This window comes from Aspergillus homomorphus, assembly GCF_003184865.1.
Source record: "Aspergillus homomorphus CBS 101889 unplaced genomic scaffold BO97scaffold_33, whole genome shotgun sequence".
Lineage (NCBI taxonomy): Eukaryota > Fungi > Ascomycota > Eurotiomycetes > Eurotiales > Aspergillaceae > Aspergillus > Aspergillus homomorphus.
Window position 1 is genome coordinate 326,575 of NW_020291919.1, and position 12,687 is coordinate 339,261.

Here is a 12,687-nt window from a genome sequence, read left to right on the forward strand (position 1 = left end):
AATGCATCTGGTTTTGTCTGGTGCTTTTAGAAAAAGTGACATGGGGCAGCTCTGAATACACTTCATGTAAAAGGTGGCATGTTTCCCCACCTCTGTGACGGGTAATGTGGATGAAAAGAAATTCCCCGTACCCCCCCATTCGTAAGAAATATGATCCTATCCCCGCAAACCACTGAGCAGAGCTTCTTCTATTATAGTGTTTCGTAATATACATCCCTTATCCCTGGGGTCCCTAATATAAATACATGAAATGTAGTCTAATCCGTACGCCAAACAAAGAGACACTTTTTAGACCGCCTCCGAAATATCAAAGCCGGCCTCCGTCTGCCGGGCCATGTCCAAGTCAAACGCCAAATTACAGGCCGACTTGTAAAATTCATGGAATCCATCCTCAACCGCAAGATCAGCCGCGGCAGAATCCGATGATGTCGAGATGGCGCTCGCGATATCCTTGTGCAAGAAGATTTCGGTGATGCGGTGCGGCAAGAACGGTCCACTCTCGTAGTACGAATAATTGAGCAGCTGGCCGCCAAAATCGTACTGGTGAGCCCGAGTGCCTCGGACGTCGTTCACGGGGAGGAAGATGTAATCTGATGTCACGGCTTCACTATCCAAATCGTGGACCTGGGCTGACTTGCCCAGAAGGCTGCGGGGAAGGGAGATCTGGGTGAAGGTGGGAAGGGGCACTTCGCTGTTGTTAGATTCGAGAGACTGGGCGAAAACTCCTCGCAGGCTTTCCTCGAGTGCGCCGAGCGAGGGATTGGCGTCAAAGTCCATTGGCAGCTCGTGGGTAAGGCGTCGGCTGAACCGGAGATCGAGCCCATTCTCTGGAAGAAGGAAATCGAGTTTACTTTCGGACAGGACCACCTTAGCACTTTGCAGAGCAAATTCGGGACCGGTATAAAACGGAGACCTGGAGCTGTTGGTTGTGACTTCCACCTCGAGCTGTGGGAAGACATGGGCATTGAGAGCTGAAGGGACTAATCGGATACGGTGCGCCTGCTGCTCGTCTGCCTTTCGTGGTACCAGAGTGTTCAAAAACGGTGCCGCACGAGGTATATCTGTGGTAAATGTGCGTGGGAGTGACATTCTGCCAAGTTGAGGAGCGCTGACTAATGTCTCGTCAAGGGAAGGCTTGCGGAGGAAAAGACATTTGCCAACAGCCGCGGTAACGGATTCACGGGCATCGGTCGGAATCTCTGCGTCAGTAGTTCTGTTGAAGTTCGAATTTCGAAGCAGCTTAAGAAGCACGTTCGATAGGCGGCTTTGGTGCTTATTGAAGAATTGACGTCTTTCTAGCAGGGAGCTGGTCGTCAAAATCTGACCAACCTCAGGTGGTATAGCCCATCTGAACCACGAGTGCCGTCGATCAAACCATGACGTGTTGAGCTCAGGATCAACATTGTTGATGTTGGCTGTCTCAGCAGCGGGCAAGTATGTACTGAACGGGATAGGGGGCCTGTTTTGGCTGTGCCATGCGAGCTGTAACGTCCTGTGAGCCTCGTCCGCGTGTTGCTTGTTTTCTGCAAGATAGAACATCCGCTTGGGAGCTCGTGATGTCTCGTCGAAAGTTGCTCCATAAGTCTTGGTCGTCCAAGACAAGAAGTCGGGATTTTTGACGCGAACATTGGATGTTACGTCGCTCTCGTTTGCGGGCAATGTGATGACTTCTTCGCGTATTCTGGAGGCGGCGTCACGAACGATGTCCCGGATCGATTCACAAGCCTCCTGCCGTCCGGTAATCCTCAAGACGCCCAGCACCTGAGAGAGATCGAGTTTGACATCGTGTAAAACAGCAAGCTCCTCGAATGAGAAGTTCTGGGCATTCAGAAGCGAAGATAGCGTAGTGTCAGGCAAAGGGACATCAAGCTGGCCGAGCTCGCCTTCGACACTCAGATGCCAATAATCCCGGAGGATCCTCTCAGCTAGCAGGGGCTTTCCCTTCAATCCTTGTAGTGCTCCAGTACGATCAGAAGCAATTTTCGGTTCTGTCTCCATGAGATTCACCACTCCAGGTACCCATTCCTTGTTTCCAGAGCCACCCTGAGATGCGATTCGATCTTTTTCCTCGCTCGCTCGTCTAATATAATCATGGAGTTGCGCAGCCGTGAACGACGTGTGGAGGTTGAATCTAAGATCTTTCCAATCAGACAAGGCCAATTTGGCTCGTGGTTGGTAAGATGAGCGTAGTTCGTCGATATGAGACGTATAAAGGTCCTCATCGGCATATGCGGCGTCCTTCTCCAATTCCTTCAACAAGAAATGAGATGATTCGGTTTCGCTTGTTTTTGTTTCAATCTTTGGAAGACGTCTTCGGCGTCGCTTGCGGTCCTTGACAACCACGACTTCACCTGGGTTTCCCAGAGTGGTCACCGAAATTGGTACTGCCCAGTTGTTCTTCCTTTCTTGCCTCTTTTGCTCTTCATCGCGCTGGTTCAAAATGCGACGCACGCGGTTCATGTGGCCTTGCCGACGACGTATATATACGTCTTCATCCTCATCCGTTTTATCGAACCACTTCTTCTCGTCCGCATCGTCCGAATGTTTTCGTGGCTCCGGATCGGTGGTGGAATCGGTGGTGGCGGTGGATTCACATCGAGCAATAACATTGCGCCTGCGCAATGAAGCGATTCGTGTTCCGCATTGTGGGCGCAGCGGTTGGTTCAGGAGTGACACAACCCCTTTCGAAGATCTGGAAATCATAGGGAGAAAAAAGGTCTTCGCGCTCAAACTCGGAGGCTGAAATCTCGTCCATCTGAAAATAATCTTGAAGCTCAGAAAGAATGGAGGCAATCGCCGACAGCGCTAAGCCTAATACGGACTAGATTTGGAAGCCGAGGCTCCGGCTCATCCACTTTTCTAGATAAGTAGTCTATTCCAGTCTCCTATTGACCAGTTCTCGAGCCACCGACTGATTCTGGTTCATAGTCGGTATTGAAGCTATATACAATTGATAATCACCAAGGGTATCGTTCGCGGTTCTATCTAATGTTGTTACAACCGCCACAGCTCACTCCTTGCTCGTAATCTCCCAACTTCGAAGGTCCTCGCGCACATCGAACTCGGATAATTCGTGGTCGACATTGCGACTCTTCCAACTCTTTCCTTTCGGATTGTCGTGAAGCTGTGATTCAATGCTTCCGTCTTTCCTGGTATGGTCCATCCTGGGTGCTGTCTCTGACACCTTTAGTTCGTTTCGGAAGTGGTTACTAGATGAGCTCCGAGGTCGCTTCTCGAAACTACTAGGCGACAAACGATTTTCCGTCGAAGCTTGTCTTGCGCCGGTCCGACTGTATGGGGATAGTCGGTCGGAGTGGTGTTCGGTCGGGTTTTCGGACTGTGAGTGTTGATTATCCGCCCAGCTGATGCTCCCAGAGAACAATGCCTCAATCAGCTTGTCCGCCGGTAGGTCATCGGCCCGCGAGTTCCAGGAAGCAGCCAGGGTGCGGCGGTACATGTCCTGCATGTCAGTGACCTCGCGACTCTGGGAATTGATGGACGGTAGTCTGCCAAGGTCGTCGTGCTCGCCTTGTTCGGTGGAGACAACGCCTGCGATCCCACCGAAAACCATGGCCGATTTGAGAGGTGGCCTAGAAGAGGTCCAATAGTCAGTCGTAAGCACATCATACCAAGAACGTCTCTCCACGGGACTGCAAGACGTACGTGACAAAGTTCCGATCCCCTTCAACCTGGCGTAGAGCGATTCCTACTTTGAGCGTACTGTTGACTTTGCTGTCCTGCATCAAGTAGCGCCTGACAATGCCCTCGTCGTCATCACTCTTGTCGACATATTCAGACAAATTGAGTCTGATCTTTCCCAGCAGACTCTTCTCATTATTGCTCCCCCCTGACGCAAACTCTTGTATGATCTCAAAGTATAATTCGCACTCGTGGAGCGTCTGGCTCCGGTCAATCGTCAGTCGGACTTGTAAGACCTTCTCGTAGTTCCAATACGCTCGATGGTCTATGATGACCGCTTTGTCGGTATGACCATGGTTTTCGGGCGCACTTCCAGAAGGAAGGCGCCACTTGACGAATGCCGTGCCGCTCACGAGGGGTACATTGTTGAGATCGATAATCTGAGCCAAGCAAGCACCAGCTGTCAGCTCCGAGTCACGCTTGCGATAGGGGATGTTGAAGAGGAAATCCTTACTCTCAACACCAATTCGAATTTAGGCTATAACTGATGTTCGCACTCAATACTCTTCAAGCATGAAACACAAACAACCGACTTACTCTCCGGTTCTTCGGGACTAGCATATTGCACTCACGAGTCAGTGCAAGGAGTTCAGGGGAGAGATGAGGTCACAGCAGCACCCAGAGGGGTCATATGCACGACGCGGGCGGAGATGCAGAAGACATACCAAAGGCCTGCATAGCTGGTAAGCTCAAGGCCTACAGGAAGAATGACCTTGTTATAACCACTCCGTTTCATTTAAATAACCAGATTGTTTCCAGAGCAATCCACACTTGTCATGAAAGCGTCGCCGGTCGAGACCCTCTCCGATTCTCTGGCCCCCACACTACACCTCCGTGTTTAAGGCGGCAAGGAAGTCGATACTGACGGCAGGAACTGACCGCCCCGGATACATTGGGCGGTGTACCGTCCAATTGGCAGTAATTGCGCCGGACACCAAAATTGCATGAGCATTACAACAACTCTGAAGGCAGGAAACGATCGCGTCGCAAGACTTGGTGGTGCGCTTTTCCACAATTTCATTTGAAACTCTTGAACACGCTTTCCCATTCCCTTGCAAACAAATCAAGATGAATCCGCCGCCGCCAGCCGCTTCAATGGACCAACAACTTCCTCTTTCGCCGCCTTCTGAATTGGCACTCTCCTCCCCAACGGCCAAGTTGGTCCCGCTTGACGCGCCGGTTCGCACGACCCCTATCCACGAACTTCTCTCGAGCATCCGTGTTCCCGGTGGACCCTTACAACCATATCAGTACGATCCAGTCACTTGTGCGCCGATAGAAGCGGATGATGTGCGCGCGCAGCTCGAGCAACTACGCCAGGAGTACCCGTCGCCCGAAACCGCTCTGAAGGAGCAAGAACAAGTCGCCAAGGAAATCAAGCAGAAGATGGAAGAGGCTGAGAAAAAGCGCGAAGAAGTTCAGAAAGCGATGGACAAGAAGATCAAGGAGCGCAATACGGAGATGAAGGTCCTATCGAAGTATCAGAAAGTCAAGGCATCCGACAACCCGGCATGAAAATAGACCCCCCGCAGGAACGGCATGCACGGACTCAAAGCGATTCCGTCACACAAAATGCCTGTCCGGCCGCTACGAATGGCTTGAAGGCAGAAGGGGAATTCGCGCCCTGCAAGAGACAGCCCGGCTCAACTCAAATGTCGGAAGCCATATGCATTGCGTGCGCGGTGCGACTGGGAAGCCTTATTCCGTATCGCACCCCCCTGTTGGGACTCCGAACCACTACATGGCAACGAATGTCGTTGCTTCAAGGGTTCGTCGGCTACCCAGCTCGGCCGTGTTCACTTGGCCTTACCGGAAGCGGACATTGTTTCGGCTGCTACCTCGGTTATAGCTCGGGGTTTCCAGTTCACTGAGTCTTCCTCACCTCCAAAGGGAGAAAGAGGTAGCTCGTTACCAACTGCTGAGAATTGTGTCAATGGTGCGGCAACTTTACGGGAAGATGAGCATAGCATTGGTTGAGACGCTTCTTTCTCGTCGGCGACGCACGAATTACAATTAAGACATGTATCACAACCATATCAACGAATCAAATCGCCACTAACAAGAAATTACAACACAGCACATGATTAACCATCATTAAGTAAACTCGCTATCGGTTCAGTGAACCGTTTCCGTCGTTAATTAGTGCTCACAAGGTGCCCAGCACCTTGACCAGAGCAGGAAGCAACTATGCAATGTCAGTTTCTAGCACTTAGTCAAATTCCATATGTTACAAAGGTCATACCTCAGAAGCATCTTCAATGAGCACTTGTGTTTCGTTGACAAACTTCGGTGTCAATAGGTTGTTGGCCTGGCCAAGCAGACCGCCAACCTCACCCAGCAACTCTGGAGACAGGATTGGGGAGACGTCGTCAATCAGATCGCGCGTTTCATTGACAAACTTGGGCGTCAACAAGTTTGTGGCGTTGCCGAGGACGAAGTTCACTTTTTCGAGCAGAGCAGGTGTGACGGCAGGTGACACGTTGTCGATCAAGCTTTGGGTTTCCTCAACAAATTTGCTGGTCAACAGCTTATTTGCATTGCCGAGGAGCCCGCCGACTAGACCGATCATCTCAGGAGACAAGATCGGAAAGATTCCGTCGATCAAACCTTGGGTCTCATTCACAAACTTCGGCGTCAACAAAGCGTTGGCATTGTTGAGCAGACCTCCCACTTCGGAGAGCAGCTGGGGTGTGAACACGGGTGAGATGTTTCCAATCAAGGTGCGAGTCTCCTTGACGAAGTCGGTCGTCAACAAGTCATTCGCGTGTCCAACTAAGCCTTGTGTCTCGTCAACGAAACCTGGGGTCAACAATGAGGTGGCACTATTCAAAAGTTGGCCGACTTCCTTGAGGCGTGCAGGCGTAAAGACTGGTGCTACGGCTCCAATCAGACCCTGAGTCTCATTGACGAACGTCGGTGTTAGAAGTTCATTGGCGTTGCTCAGTAAGCCAGCAACTTCTCCGAGAATAGCGGGCGTCAGGACAGGAGCAACATTATGAATCAAGCTCTGGGCCTCATGGACAAATTGCGTTGTCAACAGTGTGTTAGCGTTGCCCAAGACTGAGTTGACTTCTCGAAAAAGCTCTGGTGTGAGAGCTGGCCCAACTGTTTCAATCAACGATTGCGTCTCGTTCACGAATCTCGGGGTCAAAAGTCCATTAGCGTTGCTGAGCAAAGTGCCCACTTCACCAATCAATTCAGGAGACAGGATAGGAGCCACGGCCTTGATCAGTGACTTGGTCTCTCTGACAAACTCGACTGTAAGAAGGCCATTGGCATTATTAACCAGGATTCCGACCTCCTTCAGCAGCTCGGGGGTCAACACAGGCGACACAGCCTCGATCAAGTGCCGGGTTTCCTTGACGAAATCGGCCGTGAGTAACTGATTGGCATTACCAATCAATCCATTAACCTCCTTGACAAACTCTGCGGTGAGGAGTTCATTGCCATTATCGAGCAAAACGGAGACCTTGTGGAACACCTGGGGTGTAACAAGGGGGCCGACCGAAGCGATTAATTGCTGAGTCTCGTTGACAAAGTTCGGTGTCAGCAGATGGTTCGCATTGTTCAACAGAGTAAGAAGCTCGCTTGTCAACTCAGGAGTCAACAAGTTATAAGCAGTGTCAAGCAAGGACTTTGTCTGATTTGTTGTCTTGTCGTCAAACAAGTATGCGAAATGGTGGAAGAAGGATTCGATATCCGTGAGTAGCGACGGGTTCAACAGGCCGAAAAGGCCATTCAAGAGGTCAGGCTTCTTCGTCTCGGAGCTTTGAGGAGCCGTGCTCGTGGAGGACCCCGAATTCTGTGTTGGCAATGGCTTTGATCCCGCGCCGTCCTTCGCATCAGATCCGGAATTATGACCACCTCCAAGGAGGCCACCAACCAGCCCGGATAAGAGATCTCCATGTTGGCTTTGTGTGGAAGGGGCTTCTGCTGCAGTAGACGGTTGTGACACACTATTTGCAGCTGCCTGTTGCTGTTGGGCCGCATTCCAAGATGACTGCTGGCCAATGGGAACCGCATTATGCTGATTGGTGCTCACATCTAGACTGGGTTGCTGTCTAATCTCTGCCGTATCTGCTGCTGGAGTTGCTGCAGTCGCGGGTGCATTGTCTGCACTCTGAGCATCCGGCTGTGCAGCCACGGCTGCTGAAGTTGGCTGGGGGGAGGTTGCCAACGAAATGCCAGATAGCACGACGGCCGACAAGATGGTCGATGAGAAGCGCATAACGAGGGAATGCGTTTATTAAGGAATGGCCAGCAGCAAACGAATGAAGGGGTCAGTTCGAGATGATTGCAGGTTGCAGGAGTTTCTTATATGTTTGTGTATGTCTGATGCTCCTCCTGGTTCAACCTCATCACTGGGGTGGAACCAAGGTCCTATCAAACCTTCAGTGAAATGAACAGGATGGTCTGGCTTGTTTCGTCTAGACTTTGCCCTCTGATTTTGGTTGCATGGTTGATGCGTCCTGACGGCGACCCTGATCGTCTATTTGGGTATTTCGGAGGTCTCTTCCATATATGGACCACAGGGAGAAAATTCGCTCCCGCATCAGAGACCGTGGTTTGACCAGAAGGGAACTATGCTTCTCGTGGTAAGTGCTCCCAAGGCTATTTTGGGGGCTTTTCGCGGAGAAGCAATTTCATTGCGTGGGAGATTGAAAACAAAGAATAATTATTTGGTCTTCTGAGACGGTCTGCTTCTTCCACTTAGCTTTATTACCTCGGTGATCGACGTGGACTCGCTTGACGTCCGTGGGAAGGATAAGTTAGCAGGATTCTGGTATAGGACGTGAGCCTGAAACCTGAGGTTATGCGAGTGCATTGCAAGGGTTTATACAATTCTGCTAAGTTGGTGCTGGCAAAGCAGCAACTACATCGCCAGATTCCAGCATATTGTCGTTATTTGGAATCTAACCACTGTCATGGATTGTCTACCCTCTCTCTAGCCATGCTGAGCAGCCAGATCTCGCCTGCTTCATGCCAAAATATGCAGCCTCCATCTGCGAACCCGTAGTCCAACGCCCACTGGTGCAATGTAGCTCATGCCAACAACGTCCACAAACTGCTCACTAACCATCAAATCCAAAGCCATGGTCCCCATTGATAGAAGCTACTCGGTAACATGTGATCACTGGCACCGGACGTGAGAACTCTGACTATCAACTCAACATATGCCACACCCTAGGCTTACATTTACAGTCCGAAAATGAGGTTCTGTTTTACGATGTCTCTTAGCTTTTACGATCGATTGTTTGTGTGGAGCAGGGGTTCGTGCTGTGGTTTTTGGGTACTATCGGGAGGAAATCTTAATTTGATTATAGAAAAGAGTTTGGACGATCATCGCCATGGTGAGGATATGGATGGACCACCCAATTGGCACTGGGAAACAACATCTTGTGTTTGAATTCTTAATTGGGTTTGTGCGAGGTTGTTGTATCTTTGCTGGTGCTGTTTGCTGACTGGATTACTAGTTGGAGCTGTGCTTTCTGAGCGATGTGTAAGGTGGAAGCATTATCACTAGTACTCTAGTCTATTCAATTGGTTCTCGTGGCCTCTTCGTCTATGCTCCCAATCTTGCAGCCTGCATACCAAGCCTATCATGGATTCACTTCGTGAATAACAGGGTGACTGGGCCAAGATATAGCTCAGTACACACAAAACCGACCTTCTGACTATCTCTGCCTGTCTGAAAACAGCGAGTCTCCTACTCCATGGTCCGAGTCTCGTCCCATGAACCAGATTTCTCTCGTTACAGCAGAGCACTTTCTCGAGCCATTACTGAGAGAAAAGACCGCTGCAGTACCTGAACCCGGAAATCGATCTCCACAAGGACCCAAGTCCAAGCCTTGGAAAGCGTAAGTGGGTATCAAGATGAGACAAGTCCAACAACAGATAAGATGCTGATCACCAGCACCCCGCGCACTCAAACCCCCTTGTTCATCCTTCAGGGCCCGATCTTCTTCTACTTTTGGCGGCTCTCATCACAACCTCACAACCGACGAGCTCATGATGACGCACGCCTCGCAGCGAGCGAGACAAAAAAAGAAATTGCCGCGACTGGGACTCGAACCCAGAATCTGCACTCCACCCGCTAGGTATAAGACCCCGGGGGCTCTGCAATGTTAATACCACTACACCACCGCGGCCATGTTGTTGAAGATGGCGGAGTCGAACTTTCCTATAGGCCCTGGACCCACTTTTCTCTTGATGCCTCAGGCCACAAACTGCCTTACTTTAAGGCAGAAAACCGGGTCTTACGCCGGTGACATTTTAAGTAGAATCTCTCATTATTTATGTGAACTTGATTGTAGAAGGGATCTTGGACTACTCTGACTTCAAAGAGAATGAGATAGAATATAACCTCTCCTTATTTGCAAGATTGTCATCGGAAGTTGTTCTGAAGAAGAACAACCCCAAAAATCAGACCAAATTTTAGTCCAGCAGCTCGAGCAAACCAATCCTCAAATATCGAACAGCTGATACAAAACCCAATATTCGGTCAACCAGGAAATCTTTGCGGGAAATCTTCCATCTGATCCTCCTAGTGCTACGTTTATAGTCTTCCTGGGCCCATCAATCTCAAGTCTCTCTCCCCCAAACGCACAACCCAGCCCTCAATCCAACCACTCTCCCCCCCACTCCATATCATTCCCAAACCGACGCCTTCCCCATACTGACACTCCACCAAGCTCTCCAACCCACCGAGCCTCTCGACCAAATTCTCTCGCAAGATTCGTGACTGAAAGCCCGCGCGAACCTCCACCAGCCCCGACTCCCTGAACCCGTAGTCCATCCATCACCACGCGCAGCCCTCCATTACCCTGGCGAACGGCTGCACCTTGATCCCGGCTACCGCGGCCTGTGCGTGCGGACCAGTCGTTGCTCGATCGCCGGCAATGTCGTTGAGCGGGCTAGTCCGGCCGAGGGTTGCAAGGCCGATTGCTCTCCCTCTTTTCCCTCCGCCTCCTTCTCCATCCTGGTTGCCGTTGATGACAGGGGGCTGGACGTAGCCGTATCATTTTGTTCAGGCAGATGGTCGTAGACAAGAAAGTTCAGGCGCTCGAGCGGGTCGGTCACGGCTATCCAGGTGCGGGCGATGGATTCCAGCTCGTCCTGAAGAGGGTCAAGATGGAGGCTCTGAGGGCGTTGTGGCTTCGTTACTAGGATGGTGGTTGCGTTTGAGATGTTCTGGCTGGTATTGAGGTGGAAGGTAAGGGAATGAGTGGTTGAGTGGAGGGTGAAGTCGGGGTGGCCTGGTTGGTGATTGTTAGCGATAATGTAGAGGGGCGATTTGTTGGGTGTTATGGTTGTTCGCGCATGGTAATTGTAGGTGTAGGCGGTCGTTGAAAGGTGGGTGGCGTGGAATCGGCGCGCTGGGGGTAGGTATGGTCCAATTTTGGTTGTTAGGCTGGATAAATGATGCAGGCTGTGATCGGTTGGATGTCTGCTTGGAACCTCGAATGACAAAGTGGAGAGGGGTTCGTGACTCGTCCTTAGTGCTTCTTGCTACGTAGATTATCGACTGGTCAGTTCATGCTTACACTCCTTCTAGTAAGGTGGACTTACCTCTGAACTACCTTTGTATATGGATATTGAATCTATACGGAATGATCATCCAAGAGACGAGATTCCGAGTTGAAACAGTACAAGGCTCGATTTGAATCAATTCCTGTTCCATATGACGTTTAGAAATGAACGAAAGAACAAAAAAGATGATTGCGCCCTAATGCTCCATGAAGAAAATACCGTTGCATCTCTTGCTCTTTATTTGACCCGAGACACCGCCGATTTGACTGTCTTGGTTCAGTCGGATTTTCTCAATGAGGCAAGAAAGATGTAGGTTCTCTAACTGTAGTCCATCCATCATCCTTTCCACACGAAATTTCTGAGGAAGCTGCCATCGAAATTATGACTGGATCGAGAGTCTCGGTCAGTAAGCGAGACATTCAGATGAGGGTCAATACAACTCACTCGCTAGAGTCATCTCGTCAAACCAGTTGCGGCAAGCAATTACGTGCATACATGGATCTGGTGAGCTGCTCTATACAGTATGTGATTCCAACCTGAGTGTGTCTGGTTTGACCCTACCCATCACGGCATACGACCAGGTACTCACACATGCTATCCATCTTCCCCGATATTCAATTCGCACGGCTTGTCTTTCCCTGTAGTAATTAGGTGCTGACATCAGGCTTACTCGCCGAGACACGGTTCAATCACGAGCGAGGCAGTCCTCCTGTGTAGCCATCTCTAGTTGGCAAAACTCAAAATCTGATCACTCATGTTTGTCGAGATCGAATCGTGCCATCATGAATGAAATTACCATGGCCTTCCCTCGACGCAACAGTCAAGCAGCACGACCCCCTATACTATCTGTCTCGGCTCGAACTCTGAGCAGGATCCTGCTCCCAAGACAATCAGCATATATGCAGCGAACCATCTTTGGAAGTGGCACCAAAGAGATCCGAGTTTTACGAGGCCGTGTTCTGGCCAGTGTTGGGCCCGAGAGTATCACCAGCTTCCGAATCGAGACAAATTGAGACAGGAGAGGATGTCGCATCAGACCCCAGACATCCAAGGAAACAGCTTTCGATCCCAATGACCTCATCAGAATTGCATCCAGGCCTTTCAATACGAGCTCTCAAAAAGGCTAGCTAAACACATGACCAAAAACATATGCATTGTCAGCAGCGCCCAGTGGGTCTTGCACACCCTCTCGTTCAGAGAGGGGAGACAAGACCTCCCGGCAACCTGCATACTAGTTCCGTCTTCCCCTTCATGGTGCTCGGTTGAAACACGGACAGGGATGAGCCTCGGTGGAGCGGCCTGTATTGGATGGTTGCAGGGCTGGCCAGGGACTAAAGTCTGACTTGGCTTGGGCAAAGAGAGGCGTCGGCGCTTATGTACGGGGTTGCATCGCGGGGCCATGTTATTGGGTTATCTCAGACTCCTCCTCCTCCTCCTCCTCCTCCTCCTCCTCCTCCT

General features: G+C 50.7%; 4 protein-coding genes and 1 non-coding gene across 5 annotated transcripts; 1 reads left to right on the forward strand and 4 right to left on the reverse strand.

Annotated features, from left to right (window-relative positions):
• Nucleotides 1–288: 288 nt before the first annotated feature.
• BO97DRAFT_479662 (uncharacterized protein) lies at nt 289–4,433 on the reverse strand (the record flags this gene model as incomplete). Its single annotated transcript, XM_025700707.1, has 6 exons — nt 4,365–4,433; nt 4,237–4,253; nt 4,154–4,177; nt 3,664–4,079; nt 3,015–3,590; nt 289–2,692 (listed from the first exon to the last, which is right to left on the reverse strand). The coding sequence occupies exons 1-6, from the start codon at nt 4,375–4,377 to the stop codon at nt 289–291; spliced, it is 3,450 nt and encodes a 1,149-aa protein (XP_025549155.1). The 5' UTR covers nt 4,378–4,433.
• Nucleotides 4,434–4,670: 237 nt separating this feature from the next.
• Nucleotides 4,671–5,358, forward strand: BO97DRAFT_407319 (uncharacterized protein). Its single transcript, XM_025695617.1, has one exon. It carries the CDS (start codon nt 4,768–4,770, stop codon nt 5,212–5,214), a length of 447 nt encoding a protein of 148 aa, XP_025549156.1. The 5' UTR covers nt 4,671–4,767; the 3' UTR covers nt 5,215–5,358.
• Nucleotides 5,359–5,845: 487 nt separating this feature from the next.
• BO97DRAFT_305374 (uncharacterized protein) lies at nt 5,846–7,447 on the reverse strand (the record flags this gene model as incomplete). Its single annotated transcript, XM_025691156.1, has 2 exons — nt 5,846–5,884; nt 5,942–7,447. Coding segments are annotated over 2 exons (1,545 nt in total), but the record flags the coding sequence as incomplete, so codon positions are not given.
• A 2,304-nt stretch (nt 7,448–9,751) lies between these two features.
• On the reverse strand, nt 9,752–9,848 carry BO97DRAFT_t209. Its single transcript has one exon. It is a non-coding gene; the product is annotated as a tRNA-Arg (tRNA).
• Nucleotides 9,849–12,110: 2,262 nt separating this feature from the next.
• BO97DRAFT_153029 (uncharacterized protein) lies at nt 12,111–12,686 on the reverse strand. Its single transcript, XM_025690180.1, has one exon. It carries the CDS (start codon nt 12,628–12,630, stop codon nt 12,331–12,333), a length of 300 nt encoding a protein of 99 aa, XP_025549158.1. The 5' UTR covers nt 12,631–12,686; the 3' UTR covers nt 12,111–12,330.
• Between the last annotated feature and the right edge of the window lies 1 nt (nt 12,687).

What these genes read in the sequence shown, in the direction of transcription:
- BO97DRAFT_153029 (XM_025690180.1), bottom strand. Translation starts at nt 12,630, where the DNA reads ATGGCCCCGCGATGCAACCCCGTACATAAGCGCCGACGCCTCTCTTTG.
- BO97DRAFT_407319 (XM_025695617.1), top strand. Translation starts at nt 4,768, where the DNA reads ATGAATCCGCCGCCGCCAGCCGCTTCAATGGACCAACAACTTCCTCTT.